This window comes from Harpia harpyja, chromosome 6 (assembly GCF_026419915.1).
Source record: "Harpia harpyja isolate bHarHar1 chromosome 6, bHarHar1 primary haplotype, whole genome shotgun sequence".
Taxonomy (NCBI): domain Eukaryota; kingdom Metazoa; phylum Chordata; class Aves; order Accipitriformes; family Accipitridae; genus Harpia; species Harpia harpyja.
In genome coordinates this window covers 48,125,345-48,148,846 of record NC_068945.1, presented here as the reverse complement: position 1 = coordinate 48,148,846, position 23,502 = coordinate 48,125,345, and the positions used below count along the sequence as shown (strand labels likewise).

Sequence of the window (23,502 nt, the reverse complement as noted above, 5' to 3'; positions counted from 1 at the left end):
GAAACACAGACTAGGTAAGCACAGAGCCTGAGAAAACAGAATTACTGATAATTTTAGCTTGTGTGCTGCTGTCATTCATCTCCAGGGAATCCCATGCTCCAGGCAGATCTGGCAAAGCAGACCTCTAAGAAGAGAGGAGCTTGTGTAACTGAGAACCTGGAATGCTTCAGGTGCTGAGCTTGACTGTGTTGAGCTGGGAATGAGGGATGAAAGCAAGTCACAAGGACCACAGTGTTGAGATTTCCAGAGCAACAACTCTAGTGACTCAAAGTGCCAAATTTCAACCCTTCTGCGTATAAAGCAGAATAGCACAGGACTCGAGCCGGCAGTTTGTAGAAAAATGGCAGCCTTTAAACTTCTGAAGTTGACTGTCTCATTGCTCTGACAGGCTATCTCTAGACAGAGGAAGAAAAAAAAAAAAACCCCAAACAACTTCCCCATAAGCTTTTTCTAAGTGAAGACAACAGACTTGGAAAAAGTCTCAAGAGAAGGCAATCTTTGCTCAAGATCAAATTCTTTAGAGAGGAAGTCCTCCAGAACTGCTACACCATGTGCATAGGTGCAAATGGGAAACCTGACTAGAACTTTAATTTATCAGAGTAAATTGAGGTGTTGCAGCCATAGGAAGCATGTGAAAGAGAGGTTTCCTGAACACATTCAGGGATTTTTTTTTAGGCCATGCAGGTACATCCTACCAGGGCATACTATGGATGAAAATGGTTGTGTTACTAACAAGGCTTGAGAACCTGGGACAGTAAAGGACTGGCCACAAAATCTCATCAGTGCTGGTAAGTCCAGGACAGCTGAATTGCAAGCTCAGAGCCATTTCAAGTCTTTACACAGCTGGCTAAAAATCCTCCCATGTTACGACAGTTTGGGAATTCGTGAATTTATGAATTCCAGTTTGAGTTTCTGAATTCCCTGTGTGTTTTTATTTATAGTGATGGCTCTGCTGGTCTTCAAAAGGTTGCCAGAAAGGCCAGCTTTAGAGAATGCATGTAAACACAGCTCAGACTGAGCAGGCTGAGAAACACGTGTCCAACACAGCAGCCTGCAGAAGGGGGAGGCTCAAGTACAGCTGTAACAGACTGATCAGAGAAAACATCTTGAGGAAGGGCTATGCCTCACATATGCAAGCTAGCCGAAGTCTCCTCCACTCATAACCACTTGCTTATAAACCTATAGCATATAGAGAGCAGCAAAAAGATCTAGTAAGTTGTCGGGGGAAACTTCGCACGAAGGAATAGAGAGTAAATTCCTGGCCAGAGGCAAAAACCCAAATTCCTGTTCAGTTGGGTGAGTTACTCTGTATTAGGCAAGCAGGCGCAGGGACCTTGTCCCATCATCTGAGATCTCTACTTGCTTGTTTGCTGGTGAGGAGACATGCAAACCCTTTGGAGAGGCTGAAATCAGCCATGGGATTCAGATCTGCTGGTGGTGGTCAACAGCTGCCACTATGGAGTAGAGTGGCTCCTATCATGCAGAGAGAAGGTTCTTGTGCTCAAAGAAGTGCATCTTAGAGGGGTTGCAGAGGGGATGAAAAGGAGGGAGACCCCCAGTGAGCTTTTTTCTTTTATCTTGCAGATGAACCAGATGGCAGGAGCAGCAGAAACCGAAGGAGGAGCACGAAGCCTTTAAGAATCAGATTGCTAAAATGTAGGGAAAACTGGAGCCAAAAACCAGGCCTGGACAAAACAGAGCACCAGAGTGGAAAAACAAGCACTGGAGGAGCTTAGCCAGAAGGGGAAAGAATAAAATAAACCAGCTCAGTTCTTCAATTCAAATTCCAACTCTGTGCTTTCAGGAGAGGAGACTTACAGCAACTGAAGAACTGGCATTAAGTCTCCTTTGTAGCTGCAGCTGCTAACAGTTATCTGCCTCCGTGTTCTCTGGCAGACAGCACTGCAGCACCAAAAGCCTGCAAATTTCCCAGGATGTAAAAAAAGGGCACCAAAGAATGACCAATGGATCCATCATGAACTTGTACACTCTTGTCTAACAGGTTAGAAATATCCTGCTACAGCATTGCCACAGCCCATGGCAGCTTATGATCGCCTGCAGCTGCTCTGCATCAAGTCACTGATGGTGGGGGACACATAATGTTCCCTCTGAAAGCCTACTTGCTCAAGCGGGGCTTTCTGGTCTCTCTGGAGAGATGCTGCTGAGCCTGTATTTAATTGGCTTTCAGGTCCCAAGATGGATTTCCTCGCTACGGGATGTTGCACTACATCCTCTCTTCTCAGGAGTACTCTCATTTTTCAGAGCAAATGCCCACAAAAAGGGCATGATGTCAGGCATACCATCTGCAGGATGTGCTGTGCTCCTCCATTACCAACCGCAGACTGACGGACGCTGCTGCTCTCTCACCCCTGGAGGAAGCATTACAAACCCCTTTCAACACCCACCCCCCAATTTCAGTAAAGATCCCGTGACACTTGGTGGAAAAAAACAACATTGTATTTGATTTACAATTAACAGGATTTACAAATAATGACAAAGAAACAGATTAGCCATGAAATTAGGATGCCTTTGTTGATGAAGGAGTAGCTGGCAAAGCACCTTTATGTAGAAGTCATGTACCTCAGTCCTAAACAGTGTAAAATAACTTATAGCCCAGGCAGGTTCAGGAATGATTATACACAAATGCAAGAAGATGCAAAACAAACCAAAACCACTCTCCCAGCCTACTGGGCAGGAAACCAGTTCTGGTGAGGCTTTTGATTTTCGGAAACTGAAGGAAAGGCCCACTGACAAATACTAGGAAATTTTCAAAAAGGGGGGGGGAATATATCAACAAACAGTAAAAGTCACTGTGTGACAACCTACTGGGCAGGGAGAGCGGGCAGCAGACACTGCGCTAGCTTGCTGAGAATCAGCAGAGTCCGGGCGCTTGGCAGGACAATGAACGAAGGAGTACAGATGGCAGCACTTCATTAAAATGCTACTTTACTGCCAAAAACTTGCGAGACAAAGAGGAATAAAGTTCTCTGATGTGCAATACAGCAATTTAAGACGACGTACCTAACTTTTTGATTTGTACGGAGCTTACCTATATTGTAAACACACACTTTCTGACAAGTTATTTCAATTTTCTTTGCTATGGGTTATGGTGTGTATTCAATCAAATGCAGCATTCCAAGGCTCAAAACTGACTGAGTGGTTTTCAATAGAGGGGTATATGATTTTTCCAATATCATACTAGTAATTTACATCACAAATACAATAAAAACAAGTGATGGTATTTCTAGGACAGTTCCAAGATTCAAATAAAAAATTATCAGAACCATTCTAAAATAAGATATTATACATAATCAAATCATGTTAAACAGCACACTCTCGGCAAGCAGCTAATTACAAGCATTCTGCTGGTCATGTTTTTCACACAAAGTCATTCAATAGCACATAAATATTTCTTTTTCTGATCTGCTTCTTTTTACAAAACCATTCATCAGATTCACAGAATTAGTACAAGTAAGGCACATTAGCATATATCATAAAACTCACAATAATAACAAAGAGTTGTAAAGTTTCAAGGACTAATTCCTTCTTTGCAGTGATTTCTGAACCCAATGAGACTTTATCAGTAGAACCCTCCTACACTGACATTACTCTTATTTCCGTCACAGCCAACTGTGGTGGGTGCAATACTGTGCATCACCATGGACATAAATAATTAAATTAAGAACCATGTGTGGTAGCAAATCCCATTTTCAGATCTTGCACAGAAATCAGACACATTGTTCACAATGTTCGTTATGAGCATAGACCAAGTTTTAGAGCTATATGGAAGTCAATTTCCAGTTATCAAAATAAAAGGGGATATTGCATGTGTCTCCGAGTATTTTATTGTTTTCCTAGTACAAATATTGCTTAATGTAGAAAGGATGCTATAGTATTGAATTTACTTGCATAATGAATCCTAAATGCTGATGTCTCAGATTCTACTAAATTAAACGAACTACAGGTTTTCCTTCTTCCACCCCCCACCCTGCCCCCAACCAAAGGACTCTCCTTCCCACAGAAGATTCATTTACACACAACACAGCTTTTAATTAGAAGCATAATTTACAGTAAAAATTCTTTACATTACACCTCTGCTATCAAAAAAACATGAAATCTTTCATTTAAAGTTGTAATTATACATTAAAAAATAGAACACTATTTCCTTAACAGGAAGAATGAATTTGAACATCTTCAGATCAGATTTCTTTATTGCGGCTTTTGAGTCAAAGGTCAGTCACTTTATTCTCTAATGCAGCTGCTATTTGCTGTAAACGGAAGGCAAGCTGCATTTTTTGTGCAGCTGGGTCCTCTTCAAGTGCATTTATAATCTGGAAGAAATAAACATAGAATGTTTAGAAATGTTTAGCTTAAAATATATGACAGTTCCTGGACCAAGTGTTTGATACTACTTTGGTTGTAAAGAGTCTTTTGCATTCAATCTGTACCAAAGATGAAGTCCATCTAGTAGGGCCCATGTTCTATTTTTACACAAAGGCAAAAAAAAAAGATCGTCTCCATTACTTTATCTAAGTTGCTGTAATGTTTCCCTTTACACTGGGATCCAAGCAAATTAATAGGTAGTACTTTATCTTGTGAAATATTACATTCCAAGATGGAGTAGGCAGGGGGAAAAACATCTTTATAGCTATTTAAGAAACAATGCTTTTACTTACAGTACACCCTACAAGGCTTAAGGGTCATCTACCAGCAGTCATTAAGCCCCATCCCCATGAGCTTTGGTTATGAGAAGCTCCTGGGTGGTCCACACACAGGCATAAGGTAGGGCAACGCAAAGTCTCTTGTGTCTATAGGCAATACGATGAAGGAAACGGTCTGGCCACAGCGTCAGGGAGCTGCCGGCAGCTCCCCTTTGGCTCTGGCCAAGAAATGCTGAGGCTCTGGCCCAGCACCACATAGCGTAGGAAGAAAAGAGCTCATCAGAGGAGGCCTTCAGCATCCCGCATGCAGCCTCTGCTGTACAGAATATATATAGGAAGGTATGACTCTTAAGAGACAAGGGATTTGAAAACAAGAGCTAGAAAAGGTCAACTGTTATGAGAAGGCTTTTCTTCAAATAGAGTTTTTTAGGGCTTCTCAAGATCAAATATCAAAGGTTTCAAAAGGTTTTCATTTCCACCATCCTTTAGGGAAACTTTTCCACCAACTGTTAGATTTCTCCATTAGAAGAATGTGTTACACGGCAAACCTGTTCCTTTTCTAGAACTGCCTTTATTAATAAAAGTCAGACACTGTAATCAAGCAGAAACCTTTAGCTCTGTTTAAATACTATATAAACCTGGAAGTACAAGAATTGGAGAAATAGAGTTTGCCTGTCACTACCTGTGGTTCTTACCACTTCTTGCACATCATTGTCAATGGAGATTAATGCAGTCAGTATCAATCTAGCCAATAATTTCACTTTGAAGGGCTGGTATAGCATTTGAGTTTCAAACACTGGAGCAAATTTGTTTAGAAATAATTATTTTAATGGTTTTGTTTTTAAAGCGTGAAAACATTTTTACAAGACAGAGTTAATAAACACTTATTACAGTACTTAAAGTTGGCCTAATTTAATTTGATATCGTTCCCTTAATTTAAACAATTACATCTTGCTGTAACTCCTCAAATCTGGACTAAATAATTCATTATTATCTCTGCTGGTGAATATATCCTTCATATAAATGTGGACAATTAGAATGTACCCACTTAGTCATTGTCAAGCCCTGCAGAGATGCAGAAGGTACAGCACATGCTGGGAACCACTGCGTCAGTAATAAAGACAAGGGCAGCTGCAAAATGTTCCAATTTATGCAAATTAAAACATTTTCATGGAAAATAAATAAGCTCGATTAATTTTACTGAATGGTTCTTGACAGATTATCTCCATAACTCTGAATTAGCAGCCTTTTCATCAGAGGCAACTTGTTGTTATACAGTGATGTACGTGAAAGGCAGAGCTGCAGCTATGCACTGGGGTTTGCTGGCCTGCCACTGATGGAAGTCCCACAGACTGGTGACTCCACCTGCGCCTGCCAGCAAATGTGAAACCACGACTGGAAGCAGGGACACAGGGGTGTGGAAGAACCTGGGCTTTACGGTTCATCTGTCACCCAGGGTCCCTGAGTGTTTCTGTAAGAGGTCAGGCCACGGATACATTCAGGAAGGCGTTGAAAGCCAGCTTGGTTAGTGCTGGGGATGAGGGGCGGGGAAACCAACGCCATCGGGTTGGCCTGCATTCCTTTGGCCACTTTCCCTACCGACCCTTGTTGCAAGACTTCTCAGGGTGATTTGATTTTCCCTGCTTACATCTGTTTAAAAGCTGCGACAGGCTGGCTGCTCCTGTGTAAAGCAGCTGCAGTGAAGCTGAGGATGAGACTCACTGCCTTTAGTGCTAAATATAAGTGAAAACACGAACTGTGCTGAGGTGCAAGACAAACTGAAGAGAGCTAACATGTGCTGTACTCCTTTTTGATTCAGCATCTGTTCTTACTTGCTTTGATTTAATTCTGAGAGTTTTCTGGAGGCATTCATTTCCATGGAAACCTTTGAATAAAAGTTTTCTTCTCTCTTTTTGTTTTCAGATTAAGTTTAGAGAGCCATAGCCACAGCCCAGCTACACTGGGATATTCTTTGTCCCCCTTTCCACGGGGGGGTGAAGAACCTAAGAAACATTTTGGACTGAATCTGTGAGGCTCCTTTTGAATCAGGCTATATTCAACAGTTACTCTACTTTGGTTTACCTTGGGCAGGCACTTCATTTGGCACGGCAAAAGAGGGACGGTAGCATGCATGAAGTTTGAAGTGCATCTTAACTAATAAATAAGGCACGGTCCCATTCCTACTAGCAAAACAAGTTTAATAGATTGTTCCTAACAAAAAACCACTGGCTTGAAACCTGAAATAGCTCTGACAACTACTTTTTGCTCGGTGACATTCCTATGTCCTAATTCTTAGGAATTAGGACAGTAGAACTGAAGAGAAATGATTTTTGTATCTATTTCTCTTTCAGATCTTGTTAAATTATCAGTACCAAAACCAGATAGTTCATAATGAAATTGTTCATTTATAAGAACACACCCTTGACCAGTGTAACTGCCAAGCAAGGTGTATAACTGCAAAATTAGAGCTTTCTGTTCAGCATTGTTTTTACCCGATTATCCAGGGAATTCCAGTTGTTGTTCCTTTAGACTGATGTTAGCCTTCATAACTTTTTATTATTGATATTAAAAAATGAAAACAAAAGCTGCAACTTACCTCATCATAGTATTTGTTAGTATACTGGTAGAGTTGGTGTAGAGCCACAAGCGTATTTAAGGAATCAGTATGTGCCTGTTAAACAACACAAGTGGGCAGAAAACGTGTCAAAATATGATCACAGACAGCTGAAAGTTATGCACAACCATTGGATACATACAGTATACCATACAGTATACAAGATTTCCAAACACAAGCTCTGCATCCTGTAACTTTTGTTAAATGACAGTTGGGGCAGAAAAAAGGGGTGAGAAAAGTTTTGTTTGGTGATTTTTAGATCAAGACTTTCCTGCTGGTGTTTTTCCAGCCTGCCTACAACTCTAACACTGGAGCTGGAAAATATTTTGAACTCTGAACGTCAAACCTCAGAGTACAGCTCAAACATCTGTTAACAACATGGGTATGTATAACTAAAGCATTTACTCAGTACAACCTACGTATTGTTGAGATATTAAGCATTGGTTCTGTCACTGTCATGACTGTTTGAAATCCTTTCTCCAGCTCTTTTTAAGTCTTTAAAATTATTCACACCTCACTACAGCAAAGGTGTAACTCATCAAGATCATGAGCACATATATGTTTGGAAAAAGCCATCTGAATCATGAAGATGGAAAGGGGAGAGAGAGACAGAAAGAAAAAGGACTTTAAATGAAGCAGGAAATAACCCTTCCATTACCTCTTCCTCCCTCTACCCCTGACATTTAACTTACTTAGTGAATGTGCTCTACCTGTCTAAACAGATGTTTCTCATTCAAACGTATAGGATTCAAGTCTCTAGTTATGCCTATAGTCTTTTAAGTTAATTAAGAAAATGAAGAATTGCAAAATATTGCTACTAGCATAAATGATTACCCAAGGCAAAAGCAGCAGAGAAACATCCATCTTTCCTTGCTCTATAAAAGTCACTTCTAGAGCTGGTCAAAATTTGCAATGTTCCATCGCTCCTTCCATATTCGTTTTTATCATAATTTATAATGTAAATAGAAAGGATCAACATATTCTGCTGATGTTAAAACATTCTATTGAATTTACTTTTAATCACCAAACATTTTCATTTTATATACATTTCAATTTGTGTAATAAATAAAGTGAACTGGAAAATGAAATGTGACTGCAGATGAGTTTTGTAGTGAATGACTGAAAATAGAAATGCTCTCATGAGGAAGTTGATCTGCAAAATGTTAGGTCCTAAGGGCACTGAAATAAACAAACCACAAAAAATTCCCCAAACATCCTCCTTACACTAGAACTCTTCAACTAAATTAAGCAACTAAGCAAACCAGCCAGTAAGTACACTGTCTCTTTGCTCAGGCTAAACAACATCATTTAAGATTGGTGAGGGCCTCTCCTGGTTTTCCAAGTTAAATCGAGTGCTTTGAAGGCACGAGCCTGCTCTAGCTCAGCTGAGCTGCAGAGCAGACAGGCTTTTTCAAGACTGAAGCAGGTTTTGTAGTGTCTTTGCTCCACCAGTCTCCAACCAGAGTCCTCAGCTAGCAACCACCCCCCTCTGCTCTTCTCCGTGAGAGGTAACCCCCAGTAATCTACAATGCAAAAAGTGCCACTCAGCAAGCACATGGTGAGCTTCTCACATGCAGTGTAAAGCAGAAGTATTGCCCTCATACAGACAGCTCTAAAATAGGATATACTGAACGTATGGGCCTCCTCTTTCATTTCTGGAATCTAATTTTTGCTATGGTAGCACTCTGAATTCAGTCATTACTTGTTATCAGTATGATCAATGCTAAAAATCCTCTATACGCTGTGGAGAGAAAACACAATTCAAGAGTGCTATAATTTTTCACAATGGATGTGAAAAAATCCCAACACTTTGCCCTGGCACCTACATCACTCTGATTAGTGATGATAACCATTCTTGGTTCCATTCAATAATCAACATTTCAAAGGGCTAAAAGGCATGACTACACTAAACAGGAGTATTTCAGAGATTTATGAAACAACTCATTTGATGTTTGCACACACAACAAATCCACTTGTTGAGCTAGAAAGAGAAGACAAAGAAAAACAGTGCTATACTTGGCTCCAACTTCAGGACAAGAAAATGGAATTTATTCTTACCCTAGAAATCTCTGCTAGATGGGTATTCATGTCTTGGTCACTAACTGGCACCATCTGACGAATACCTTTGTAGTAACTGCAACAGATGAAAACAGACTTTCAATTAGGTGAAATACACTGTGGTTTTCTGGTAATTCTGTCTTTCAATTTTGCGATTATTTTAAACACGCTTCCTAATAATGCAGGAGATGCTCTACCACAACAGACCAATTAGTAATCCTACCTTCCAACAGTCATTAGTACCTTCACAGCAGAGGCAAATCATACCTGATTGTACAAGGCCATACCACAGGAAAGAAATCTATTTATAATTGGAGCTGATAATTATTTTAGGTCTTCAAACTTTTGAAGTCATCAGCTAGCAAAAGTTTTGCCCTGAGGCAGATCTTCCATGGTATTCAAAGAACTGCCAATTAGTAAATGAATAAAGTCAGAGATGGAATAGAAAAAATGTGTCTGTGAAAATGTTTTCAGGATTTGATCTCTACTGAGTTACGGAAGTGCAGCATTGTTTAGACAGATCGTGTGAGTAACAACCACCACTGCAGAAAACAGCATCATATTTTCTCCTGAATAAATCTATCCATCTGTCTGCGCAGACATGAACACGCACTGGGTCATAATGGTGCTCCATTTCAACTCTCCCAATGCCACCACCAAGGGAACATTTTAACATTCATGTGTAAAATTTTTAACATTTGACAGTTAACTTTGACTACCTCAGCATTCGCTTTTCCTCTTACACAGGCTTAAAGCCCTAACAACTCCAAATAAGCATGAAAAGTGTCTATACTTACTCTTCCACCATTTTCTTATAGTTAGAGATTTCTTTTGCGTAAAGTAATTTATTACTCGGAGAATCCTGAAAAATTTATAATAGAGAGAAAACTGGTTGATTTATGAACACGTCTGGGAAGCAAAAGAAAGTCAAGAACTTAAGATCAAGCCTTTATATTGTGCTTTACAGATACTAACGTTTGGATGCTTATTAACATTGGTGGGATTATTTGTCCTAAAAGGATGAAGTTTACACATGGCATTACTGTTGAGTTTTACAAATACATCAATGCAAGATCATAGTAAATGATTGGTGGACATGAAATAATCAGTTCTTAAACTTGGTTTTTACAAAAGCAGTTGCTATTTTCTCCTTTTTATAAATATCAATTGGCAGACTACACAGTAACACAGACATGTTCACCAACCTGTTAAGTGGTGAAGTGCTAACTTCATTATAAAACTAAAAAGAAACTATCAAGGCTGTATGTCCTCAGAGAATGGGTATTGTCTACGAGGATGCCCTTTGTCTTGTCAGGCATGAGCATAGTCAGGATGTAGAATGCAAATCACTTACTCTGCTTAATTTGTGCTCTGTTCTTGTGCAAGCATCCATGAAAGTCTGTGCAATGACTGACAGGGAAGCATCCACTACTTCGTGAACATGAACATCAAAGATGAAATGGGGATTTTTCAGTATGTTTACCCAGAATCTAAGAGGCAGGCTGCAAAGCAAGGAAAAAGATAAAAAATCCTTTTCACACAATAAATGTTCTACAACAAGCAAATCACATGAAATTAAGTGCGGGTTTCTCATTTTGATCTCCTCACAACAGTGAAGCTTAATTTTATATTTCAACATTTATACAAGCTATTGGTTGTCTGGTTTCCATGTCTGAAAATCAAGCCTTTACATCTCTCACAGAAAAACTCATACAAGAAGAATCTCAAGTGCCCCAAAATAGCAAGAGAAGATGTCTGTGTGGTTAGAGAAACTACCTGACTAGTATTTTGTTAGATTTTGTTCTTTGACAGGTAAATCTAGTCCCATTTTCCTCTCGCTTTCCTCTTTTCTGAGGAAAGACAAAAAGTAAAGTGGTAAATCTGCCAATGACAACCCCATAGGTAGGCTGGCTTTATTTTTGCAGCTTCTAGGCTTACAGGGAATCCTTTTGATCATATAAACATATTATCTCAATTAAAATGATTCTGAGAATTATAAATGAAATTTACTTTCATTTGTTGTAAGAGTGCCAGTACATACCTGGGAATTACACTCTTCGTTTCTCTGCAATACAAGTATTACTCTGTTCATACCGTACCTGTTTGTTTTCCAGATGTGAATGGTATCTTCATCCTTGATGTCATGTTTTTCTGCTTGCTCATCAAGAAAGTCAAAGAAGTATTTCACAGCTGGTGGCACCACATGGTTTGAGTTGAGCACGCTATGAAAGAAGTTATCTACGAACTGCTGAAGTGTACCCTAAAAGCAAATTTAAAAAAATCTATTACATTTGTGTTACAGGCTGAACTTGGTGCCATCCTAGAATCGTTTATTCTTATTGACACTAACAGCCCATAATCCATTTGCGGTCAGTGATGGCCTTCATCCTGAGTGCTAAGGGTACCGGGTGACAAAAAACCAGGCAACTTCTTAGTGCAGTGACCTTGCAAACTGCCAACACAGTAAAGACCTTCTAGAGAACAATTTTATGTTCTGGCCTGAAAGGTTGTGATTTTACCAGCTATTCTATGGTTTGCACAGAAAGGTGTGCTTTCTGCTTGACAGAAGAAGCAGGCTGATGCTGACAATGAAGAAGAAACTGGCTGCTAAGTATAAAATTTTTAAATACATTTACACTTCAGGGTCGTTGTGCACATAAAATAATTGTTAGCCATTTCTTAATGGTTTTGCAGTTTCCCAGCTCCGGTTTCCTCTGACTCCAGAGCACCATGCAATTTTTAGAAAGAGACTGAGAGGAAAAAGTACCAGTGAGCACTTGACTTTTTGTTTAAGGGCAAGCACTTGAGTCTCATCAGACAACCCAGTCTGGCCCAGCTCCATGAGCTCCACCGAGCCCAAGGAGTGAAGTGTCCCAGGAGGACTGTGTGCTTGGTTGGATTCCTGTATCTCCCTGGACCTTAGAGACTGTGACCTCAGAGACTGTCCCCTTGTTTTAGAGATGACCCCGTTGAGGCCACATGCAGTTCGTCCCCAGTCAGCTGGTTGGCCCTATGGACACATTTGAAGGGCTGCATCCTTCCTCTCACCACCACTCCCGCTGCCAGCCTCAGAACAGGGCAGGGACCAAGAAGGCAAGAAGGCCTAAGCCACTCTGCTGTCAGCAAGGACACATTGACAGTCCTTGGGTTGTAGGGGTAGCTGTGGTCCCAGCCGTAACACCTCACCAGCTCTGTATGAGTGTGTAAAGCTCCAGACTAGTAATAATCTGTAAACTGGCTATTGGGAATAGAAAAGCGGCAGCTGCAAAGGAGTTATTAACAGAAAAGAGGGATGTAAACATCTTGCTGGCTCTTTGTCCTGAGTCTATGTCATCTATGCACAGACCTCCCTTCACATCTACTTTCACACTTGGACAAGTGGCCTTAGCTGGAGCCAGACCACTCTCATTTTCATGAGGAGCCTGGCTTTAGGGTCATTAAACATATTATTCTAAATTCTTTCTGCAAGGAGGAATGCTTTGCAAAATTATTTTGCTTGTGATCCATTCTGCAGTATATGCACTAAAAATACTCTAAAGGGACTATTATTACTTGAAAACATTTTTATTTTTCTAGGTTATACTGCAGCATTGGTCACACATAAGAACAGGGAAATATAAGGCTCTGTAGCAGTTTATAAAGCATCTGGTTCAAAAGAAAACCAAACAAAATATTATCTAAACAGGTGGCACAGAGAAGAATATCCATCTTTGTCTTGCAAGAAAAAAATCCTTATTTAACGAACACACAGTTGTGGTTCCCAGCTTTGATTGGGAGTTATACTTTCTCTCTTTCCCAGTAATGTTCCTCAGGGCATATTAATCACTTGAGGCTCTGAACACCAGTTGTATGTACATGACACATATTCAAAATTGCAGTCAAGCACATGACTAATAGTTGCACCATTTTCTTCAGTTGTACCTCAAAATCTATAGAAGTAAGGTGTAACCATGGCACATCTGAGCCCTACCTTCACAGAAAGAAGTCTGGTCAGGTAGATTTCTGTAATAGCTTTGGTCCTCTCTTTTTCTTTCACGCTGCCCCGCTTCGATTTACCTTCATCTATTTCATCTACTGGCCGGACTAGATGCCAGACCTTATTTTCATCTTCCAGGAGTGCATGCCCTAGAAACAGTAATCACAATAATTACAAAAACCAACCCACACCCACAACAGCAACACAAAAATAATCATATACATAAGTACATGTAAGATCTTTGTTCCCTGTCCTTAACAAACCTGCCCTCTTGCCAAGAGGATCTAGATTATTCTGTTCCTGTCCAACATATACAACTCAAGTACTAAATGTTCAATAATACATGAGATGAAAAAGCTTGCTTTTGTCAAAAGCAAAGGGAGAGGAAGGAATCACACAATAAGGAAACTCCTGTTGGGTCACGTAAGCACAGTATGTGTATCTTTTGAGGTCCACACACTGAAGTACTCCACCCCTTTGTGAATTCTCAGAGACTTCATCAAGTTATGGAAACTCAGCTAGGTCTGACCCAACAGCCACCACAGAAAGATCAATTGTAACCTACTCCAGGTACAAGGCAAGATATTGTAGCAGCTCTGGTGAATTTGGCAGTGGTGATATAAGGCTTTATGGTCTCAACCTTTTTTCTATGTACCACCATCATAATTTACATTTTTACCCTAACTGCTGAGTTCAAAGTATGGTACATCAGTTGAAACCTGCCTTTATCAACATTTGACCAGCACCACTTGACTTTGTAGCTGAAAGGAAGAAAAATGCATCCCTTTGCTGAGAGGACATGAACTCCAGCAGACAGAGGTAATGACTGCTGCAAATTCATAATCCATGTAATAAGATGTTTAAAAATTTGTTTGTCAGTATTCATAGCTTAAACCAGAGAAGGAGACTCACATCAAGTCTGTTAGCATATAGCAGAAACAGGAGTAAGCACCTGGATGCTAATAACAGCTCATCTGATTACAATGCCTCACTATGCTGTCCGTGGCTTGGTCATGCATATGATCCCTGAGCTTAGTTCAATGATCACGCAGTGAAATAAAGAGAGTCTTGCATTTCAGCATCAACATGAATGTCCAGACAAACTCTAAGCTTGAGAATCTTTTGTTACAAACAGTTCTAAAAGAGATGATACAATTGTTTTAACTTCCAATTAATATCCCTTGAAAAAACATTCAGTGTCACAAACTTAGTTTCAAATCTCCTGGTTTTACTTGTTCTTCCTTTAATTTCTGAATTTTTATATCTACTTGGCATAGTCCCTAAAACCAATGGCGCTTTTCCAGTGGAAGTTACTGAATCAGTGCATTTAAAATCATTGACGTCTTAAAAATGTGGAAGTTATTTTTCCCATAAAAATTGTGATTCAGCCCTATTGCACAAATTATTTTGCATTACTGATAAGTTTTATGCTTTAATATACGTATCTAACGTAACTGAATCCCAGTTACAGCAGAAAATATCAGTCTCTAATTGCATGAATTTTGTCCTTTCAAATTTTTTGCCATAGTAGTTTGTTAACTAAGTTCTTCAACAGCTACATTAAATTTACCAGCTTGAATGTATATTCAATATTTTACATCACAGGGGAAAATAACATTTACGTGCAATCTGACCAAGCTAACACTTCTGCTTGAATCTACTTTATATATCCTCATGAAAAGCATTAGCTATGCAGTTTTCTGGGGCCTTTACTTCTTTTTAACCAGGTAGGGAAAAAAAAATAAATCCCACATTAAATCATGTTGTCCTTTCAGAGTCCTCAATTTGACTTGGAAGTTCATGTGAATGAAGCAAGCAAGAAATAAAAGCTATCACTTTATTTTGAAGCAGCTGCGATTTCGCAATCGATACCATTCATAGCCATCATCTGCCAGTACAGTAAGAACTGCTGCTGGGCCCAAAGTCTGGAATTTCTTTTGCAATGCCTGTTATTTACTTTTGTAAATTAATAGATCAAATCACTCAGAGCAGAAACTATTTTCCAGCCTTATGTCAGTCGCTTGGTACACTTCTGCTTCCTCCTTTGATTCAAAGGAATTTATCCTCTCTTTGCCCTCCTGATGGTATATGGCCCAGTTTAACTTTGGAAAGAAAAGAAACAACCAAAGGCGTTTCCACTGAGATTACTGGCCTCTATGTGCAGCTTAATTTGGCCCGTGTTTGTTTAGCAACAACAGAATTGGCTACTAGTGAAACAGTAGTTATTTCATAGGGAATTAGGCATTAAGAGGCTACAGCTCAACCAGATGAACTTCTGCAACACAAAGATCCCACTTCTTTGCTAAAAAAAGCAGGAAGAAAGAGGAAGAGAAAGTCAGAACATGGGGCAACAAAACATGTCAGCAGTATGGTTGCTAAGAGAAAATAACATTCCTGTGAGGTAATATTTTCCCCAATGGAAAAGTAGGAGGTGAAGAAAATAAAAGATAGGGGAAAACACCTCCTTCTTCGTTGTGGCAGCCACATTATACGTCAAGCTGTAAGCGGGGAGAAGACTGCGCCCACTGGGTCAAATGCTTCCCCCCGAACTCTTTGTCTTGGCCCTTGGGCATTCTTTGGCCAATATAAAATAACGCTGCGGGGTAGGGGTGTTAATGTGAAATAATGACTGCGCTGACTGATTGTAGTGATATGAACCATGATGTAAACATGATGGAGGCAAGTGAGATGGTGACAGGCAACGCAGCCCCTTTCCCCTTGTGTGGCCTGCAGCAAATTAGCTTCCTTCCAGTCTCCTCCCTGCCTGCAAATACACTGCTCCATGGAGGTGAAGGAAGAGCTGCCCTACAGTATTTCTGATCTGCAACCCTCTGTCTATTTTTATTCAGAATTAAGAAAGGAAAAAAAAAATGCCCAGAGAAAATCCCCAGAATAATAGAGCATGGTGTTTTGGCTTACAGTTCAGTACAGAAATACTAGCATGAAATCACTGAAACCATTCTCCATCTTCATACAAATTAGTAATTGCATTTATTATCTCCAGAAGCAAAAGATGCTGCATTTAATTTGTCACAACCTCCAGCTTCTAGTGTCTTCCTGCTAGAAGCTGTGAATCAAAAGCAGCATGGAAGCAATGCCAGGTTTTAGAGCAACATCTCTGAACATGGTTTTACATTTTCGTTCTGTGCAAAGCCCAGTACTTTGGCAGACAGTCAATGGCTTCAGCTGACACTTCTCAATGCAAAAGGTGCAAGTTAATGAGAGGCTCTGAATAAAAGGAAAACCACTTTGTCACAAGCCTCATTCACAGAGCCAGGATAGGATTTCTGTCTATTCCAACCCTGTAAATCCCTGTGTCATATAAATGTGTATGTGTGGGAGGGGGAAGCCTCTGATCCTCTCCTCTCCCTTTTATACACATAGCATCTCACAAATCAGTGTCACTGCAGGCTCTCGCTTTGCACTGGCTTTGTAACATTTTATAGCTTTCCAAAAGAACAAGTTGGCACCAGATAGCTCTAAGGACCCTTCGGCACTAAAGAAAATGGGCTAGTCTGGCATGAAATGCTGTCTTCCCAAATTTGTACACTACCATGGTGCAAGACAGGGTGTGGAGAAGAAACATGGTGGAAGTTGTCTTAATTCCATACTTTGGGATCTGAATTCTCTCTGAAGATTTTTCTTTCGTGTACAAGAGCCTTCATGTGACAGCACTGTCCCCAGAAGTCTGCTTTTCCTTTACTATTTAGAATTTATTATGGCACATGTATAACTAAGGAGTTCATCTTGGAGTACAGATCATGTATGTTCAAAGAGCTTCATCATACTGAATCATAGCTAAAGATATAATTGTAGAGAAGGAGGAAAGAAAAAAAAAACCCAACAAAAAAAGAAAATGTCACGGTCTGGTCCTCTACTGCCTGCCACAAGGGTAATGAGGAGGGGAGAATCAAGACTGGGAGCCCAGAATGGGTGACTGAACATGGCTCTGTGTTAAGAAAGCAAAGCAAGCTAAGGACACCAGCAGGCTCCATTCATGGTCCACTCCACTACTTTAGAGTGGAGGCAACTACTGCCTCAGCAGTTATCTCAGCAAACAGTGCAACCAAACTGAACAGGGACTAAGGAATCAGCTCCTCGCCTGGCTGCACTTCACTGCCTTCTGTATTAAACCGGATGGCTTTTTAAGTTAACATGCTGGGTTGGCACCTGCTGTGACAGAGTAGTCACCACTTGGCCAACTATGGCAGGCACTTCCAGTAAAAGGGTTAGAAGATAGCAGCAAAGGTGTAGCCATGACCATTAGAAGACCCTTCACGGATGCTGGAAAAAGTCTCAACAGAAAGCATCCAGGAGGGCAGAGTAAAAAGTAAATGGCAAGTAATTCTGCCTGTCCTAATTTCCTGGCCAACACTAAACAAATGAAATGGAAGTCTGCACATTTTTGTTAAATAGCGATATATGTCAGACCTATGAGCTGACACCCATCTTCTTGAAAAAAGTACATTTCTGGCATATTATTTCCAATCTGTTTGACTGTCCAGCCCTTGAAACCTATTAAATCTGTTTAAGGGAATGAAACTATTAGGTGAAGCAACGGCTTTTGCAATCAGTGCTAGACAGAAAAGTATATCAAGTGAGTTTATAGCAGGAAGAATGATCTCGACAATTATCATTCCCTAAATCTAACTTCTATCCTGTGTAAAATAACTGAATATAAGGATAAAAAAAAAAGAGAAACTGAACATCTGATATGTAAAGGAAACGCAAGTGACAAAGAACATAAATTTACAAATAAATATTTCCATAAAAATCTGAGTACATTTTAGGTTGTAATGGATGTTGTGTCTCAAGAGGTTTTGAGATAAAGGAAATTGCTCTGGACAGAATACTAACATGTAGAAGTAAAAGCTTTAAAAGATGGGTTGCAAGCTAACAGGTTGTTTTCCATGTTGAGAAGTCCAGCATACTGTAGCAGACAGCAGTACAAGAATTATGCAACAGCTGCATTAGTAATGTGAAAGAGAGGAAACATTATAAGGAAATTCTTGATACTAACTTAGAGTGGATTGCAAACCTCAAAAAGAACAAAGGAATTGTGGAAAACACTGCATCTGAAGAGATAACATGTATGGAATGAATGAAGCCAATCAACAAACCCTGGAAAAACCAAGCTAGCATACATAGCTGGTGAAACATCAGAGGGAGGGAGACACAAAATGTGAACGTGCAGAGATGAGTTTGCAAGGTAACATAGTTGTAAGAAATGCAATAAAAAATTACATCAGATCCATTATTTCACAGAGGGGAGCTGATCTCTACTGTGGTTCATCTAGAACACTGCATTCAATTTTCAGTCTAGTATGAAGTGGAAGAAATTTGGAGCAGAAAGTAAGTGAAGAAGGAAGGAGAAAAAGAGATAAAGCTTTGGAAAGATGGAACATACAGTTTGACTACAGATGTAGTGGGATTAAGAAACAAAATATGCAAGGAAATGTTTGCTGAGAGTGCTTTCTATTAAGCCGGGGTATGGACTCACAGCTATTATGGCTAAAGCCCCATTATTTAATGCTTTTATAATGAGGACAAAGAAAACCACTGCAAGTGTACAGTGGGTAACACACAACAAATAAGCCCTATATAGTCTGGTGGGGAATATCTAGCTCCACAGACATGCTTGATAAACAAGATCAAGACAGCATTGTCACTCTCTCTGTGTGGGTTTTGACTTTGAGTCATTTTGGGAGGTAGGGAAGCCACAAGATACTTACTTTCCCCTGGAACATCTTGCTGATTATCCTCCGGCTGCTGGGAAATTCCCATTTTCGATAAGATGAGCGTGGCACCATCTCGGACCTTTGAAAATACAAACACAGGGATGTTATTCAAAAGAATTATGCACCACTGAACCTCTTTCTTAAAACCTAAACTGTGGTTTCTGTAATCTCTTGCAGGGAATCTAGACCTATGGTTAATGCTGCCCTTCAAAGCTTCTCGGGCAACGGGCTCTGCAATTCAGAACACAGTCCCTCCCCCTCCTTTAATAAGAGATCCCAGTAGCACCTCCTCTGAGATTACTGAAAATGCTAGAAGCATCTCCAAGACTTAAGTGGTTCCTCAACCTGGTGTGGGCACCTGTTGTACAAAAATGGGGTTTATCATGAAGAATCGGACCTGTCTGTTTTCTGAGGGAAAACTAACTTCTATCTTTCCTAATCAGGGTATCTGTTGTTAGAAAGCAATAAATAGCATACAAAGGGAAGATAAGTGGATTGCAAGTGCTTGGTAGAGTGCATAGTATGAAACCTAAACCAGAAGCATAGTATGAAACCTAAAACAGACGGTACAAAAATGTCAACATCTGCTCTCCTGACTGGGCTGTTGAACAAACCAGACCAACCCAAAATCTGTTTAGCAGCAGAGCAAGGACAAAGACAATTCTCAGGGGTAGGAAGTGGTAGAGAAAAGAATAGATGAATACGAGACCTAGCAAAAGGAGCTTGTGAACGTTCAAAGGGGAATTTGGATTTGGACACTGCAATGATGAGGAAAGCAAAGTGCTGGCATTTAGGTAGTGTGTTTTTGGTAAGATGTATAGGCAGTATGTCTAGACCTAGCCTTTCATGCTCCCAAGCTTTTACTGCCTAGACCCAGAGCTAGGGTTTTTTTTGATTCTTTATGTAGCACAGAAGTTTCTCTAAAAACAAATAAAGATTTTATTTATTACTAGAGAACAGTTAACAGATGCGAACAACTGCTCTGAAACACCTCCTTACATTATAATGCATTAGTGTGTTGATACGTTTCCATCTGCCATCTCTTTGGGATGTTAAATCCAAGTCTGAGAGGATCTGTGCAGTAGAACCTGGACGCCACTCTAAGGGGTAATTAAAATGAGAAAAAACAGTTTTTAACCATGGGCAAAAATAACTACTCCAAGAATGTTTCAGTTTAGACGACCCACTGACGCATTGTGGAACTTTAAAAGAAGTAATTTGGCACATGCCACGATGTGCGTTTTTTATTGCTTAATAGTTTGGTCTTTATTACAGAAGTTTGCACAAGCTATTCCCTAACCATGCACATGACTTCTGATTACTTTCCATAGAAAGTTAAATTCCTTTGCTTAGAATACTACAAATATATATAATAAGAACTGCTATCAGTCCAGAACAGAGTAGGACTTTATATGGAATAAAAAAGGCATTTTTAGGGAATTTACTAGGATTTTCTGAAGAGCAAGAATCGCATCCTCTACTTTCAGATTAAGGCAGTAATGAAGATATTGCAAAATTATTAATTGAGCTTTTATTATGTGATTATTAGGCCTTTTAAGTTATGTCAACTTCTTTTTTTCCTCCAAGAAGAGAACAGTAATTTTGAAAGCCTTCAAGGAGGATGATTTTCAGAGTCTGGGTGGCTCATCATCTCCTACAAGTGCAGCTCCTCTAAGTTATAATTCTTTTGAGTAACCACCTTAAAGGCACGTCAAAATCAGTACCAGTTTCTGAAACTGCATCATTACTTCTCCATCAGCTAATTGTCCATGCTGTCATTATTACATTAATTAGTACCTGAGATTGACTCTGTCAGACATGGAATACATTTGTGCTAACAGTGATTAACAGGCTTTTTGCACACTAATGACAGTATACCGAAACTTTAAGAGTCAGGAAAAAGAACTCTGTAAGAAAGCACTAATTTTTAATGCATATTAAGATTGTTGCAAAATGCTGTATTTTTGCATCCAGCTGAACACAAATTCAACTTTTTTTTTTTTAAACCAAAAAATTGCTTTTATAGACATTTTTGGGGAAAATACAAAATCACACAACATCATTCACCTGCTCAATATAGTATCACAAGTAGCTACCTACCAAGAACTACACTCTCAGCTTTTGGCCACTGAGAACATGGCAGATTTCGATAGACTTGGTCTATTATCTTTTCCTTTACTTGTGATATAGTATCACAGTTCAGCACTTTCACAGGTATGGAATCGGTTCCTCCATCTTGTACATATACATTTACTGTCTGTAAAAAAAAGAAAGTACATGGTTATTAACACAAATCATCTCTGAATTACCTCTGAATCTGTTTTTCTGGGTGATTTAAATGCAAACAATATCTAAAATTCACTGTGCAATGATTATTGCACAGCAGCGCATATTTGCAATGGGAGTATGGATTATTTGAGGGATCCTTTGCTGTTATGCAGCCAACCAGCTATCATAAATTCCAGCTAATTCCTCCCACTATGACAAAACAGAAAAGATGCAGAATAGATTTACTCATGTCTAATAAGCTACTATTATTGAGTCTTGGGAATTTATTAGAGACACACAAGAACAAAACAGCTGAACCACTGCCTAGTTACATGCTTCTTATATAACCTGCTAACCTGGAACATCGAAAAGCAAAAGTAAAGCAGTGCCCAAACTTAACGAGTTCCCAATAATCATCTGAGCTGCACTTTGCTGAACTCCTGGAATATTGTGTGCTTTTGCCTTCCTTTACGCTGTCTTCATGGTTGTGGTTTTACTTCTCAAGTCAAGCGGACTAGGTCTGTACATATGGTGATTTAATATGGCTCAGCTGATGAGCAGTGACTTGTTCAGCTCCCGTAACTTTACCTCCTGTGACCAGCTGTTCATTAGATACATATAAATACACACGTACGTGCACACACATATATATGTATATATAAAAGCCATTTATATCATCTTTGGTGTTTGAAGACTTCATTTGCTGCTTACTGTCGTCACAATAACTCTAATAGCTCCAGGAAATATACCTAGGTAGTTTATGCTAGCTCTAAAATATTACTGTTTTCTGATAGTATTGACATGTGGTTTTTTAATGTTAAAGAGAATTTCTTGAAAGCCTGTAATTTGCTAAATCTAGAGTGATTTTTTTAAAAGTAGCTTTGCTATATAAGTGTCAGTTTTAATACAGACAAAAGCAAATGAGAAAATGATGGCCAGGAAGCTTCCCCAGAAGGAAAAAAGCCACCAAATCCAAATGAAAAGCCTCTTTCTTTCACTAGCCGAATCAGTACAACAGCTCAGAGCTCTCGTGGATCTTTTGCCAGTCAGGTAGCTTTGGAGGCCAGGCACATCCGAAGCATTGCAGCTCTCGGATACGTACGGTCCTGCCAACCATAATGCCTGAATTTATCATCTCAAACCTCAGAAATAAACTTGCATGGCTGGTATTTTTAAACAGTGAAGAAAAGCTGCACCATACGGCAGTCAAATTAAACATGATTGCACTGTCCCTTGACAGAACTCTCAAACTAATCATGAGATTTCACCTTCCTTTTCCTATTAGCTTTATGGTAATTAGACATGATTTTGCTGCTGGTTCAGTATGCAGCATGTCAGTGTAACCAGTGATGCAAAACAGATTCATCTTTTAAATAAGAACAATTAGAGAGCAGACAACTGCTCTATACCATACTTTCCCACCATGTCTCACTTTCAGGCAGAAGTGAACTAATTAACCCATGCTTTAACCTACCCTGGTGCACAAATGCTCCCTAACTGTTCACAGTTACCACAACAATGTCATCATCATGCCAAAGATCCCAATAATTTATAGCAATAGTAACGCCCTTCACAATCTTTCATCATACATATATATATACACACATATATCTCATCATCTTCTATGCATGCACACACATAAAATCTTTGTTTGATGGGAAATCTGAAAATCTGGACCAAATACTGCTACTGTACAATGTTAAAATGTTTAATATGTAGCTAGTATGCTTGTTGTGCCCACATCTGATTGCATACACAAATTTTCTGCTTTCAACTGCATTCATTTAGCTTAATTGCAGGCATTGGCTTTTTTGTGAAAAGAAACAGACTGAATAAAGAATTATTGCCATTAAGTCTTACACAATGTACATTGCAAGTAAATTTTGTTCTCCATGCACAAGAGGAAATATAATGAGCATTTCCAGTCAGTGTGGTTTCTATGGGTGCCACTTTCAGCTCAGATATGAAGATAACAATTCAACTAATGTCCAAAATATCAATTGAACTTAAAATATTTCTTCTTGCCCAGCAAACCCTTTTCCTCCAGGCAGTCTAGGTCACAGTCTGGTGATTCTGTGAGTGAAAGTCCTGCAGCAATCTCCTCCCATCAGCCCTCCCATCAGCATCCCTTCAGAATATACAAAATGGTCATTTTTTTTAACCAGGACTTAATAAAGCTTTTTATTA

At 39.5% G+C, this 23,502-nt stretch overlaps 1 protein-coding gene across 7 annotated transcripts in view; it reads right to left on the bottom strand.

Annotated features, from left to right (window-relative positions):
• Positions 1–2,439: 2,439 nt before the first annotated feature.
• The window catches only part of PLXNB2 (plexin B2), a 262,309-nt gene continuing 241,246 nt past the window's right edge, over positions 2,440–23,502 (bottom strand). For all 7 annotated transcript variants that reach the window (XM_052790853.1, XM_052790851.1, XM_052790855.1 and 4 more), the window contains 10 exons: positions 21,148–21,304; positions 20,047–20,147; positions 19,042–19,126; positions 13,304–13,458; positions 11,433–11,593; positions 10,688–10,835; positions 10,131–10,195; positions 9,334–9,409; positions 7,258–7,332; positions 2,440–4,331 (listed from right to left, as the gene is read on the bottom strand). In XM_052790853.1, coding sequence (XP_052646813.1) covers positions 4,227–4,331; positions 7,258–7,332; positions 9,334–9,409; positions 10,131–10,195; positions 10,688–10,835; positions 11,433–11,593; positions 13,304–13,458; positions 19,042–19,126; positions 20,047–20,147; positions 21,148–21,304 — 1,128 coding nt within the window. In that variant the 3' untranslated portion in view covers positions 2,440–4,226. The remainder of the gene's footprint in view (positions 4,332–7,257; positions 7,333–9,333; positions 9,410–10,130; positions 10,196–10,687; positions 10,836–11,432; positions 11,594–13,303; positions 13,459–19,041; positions 19,127–20,046; positions 20,148–21,147; positions 21,305–23,502) is intronic.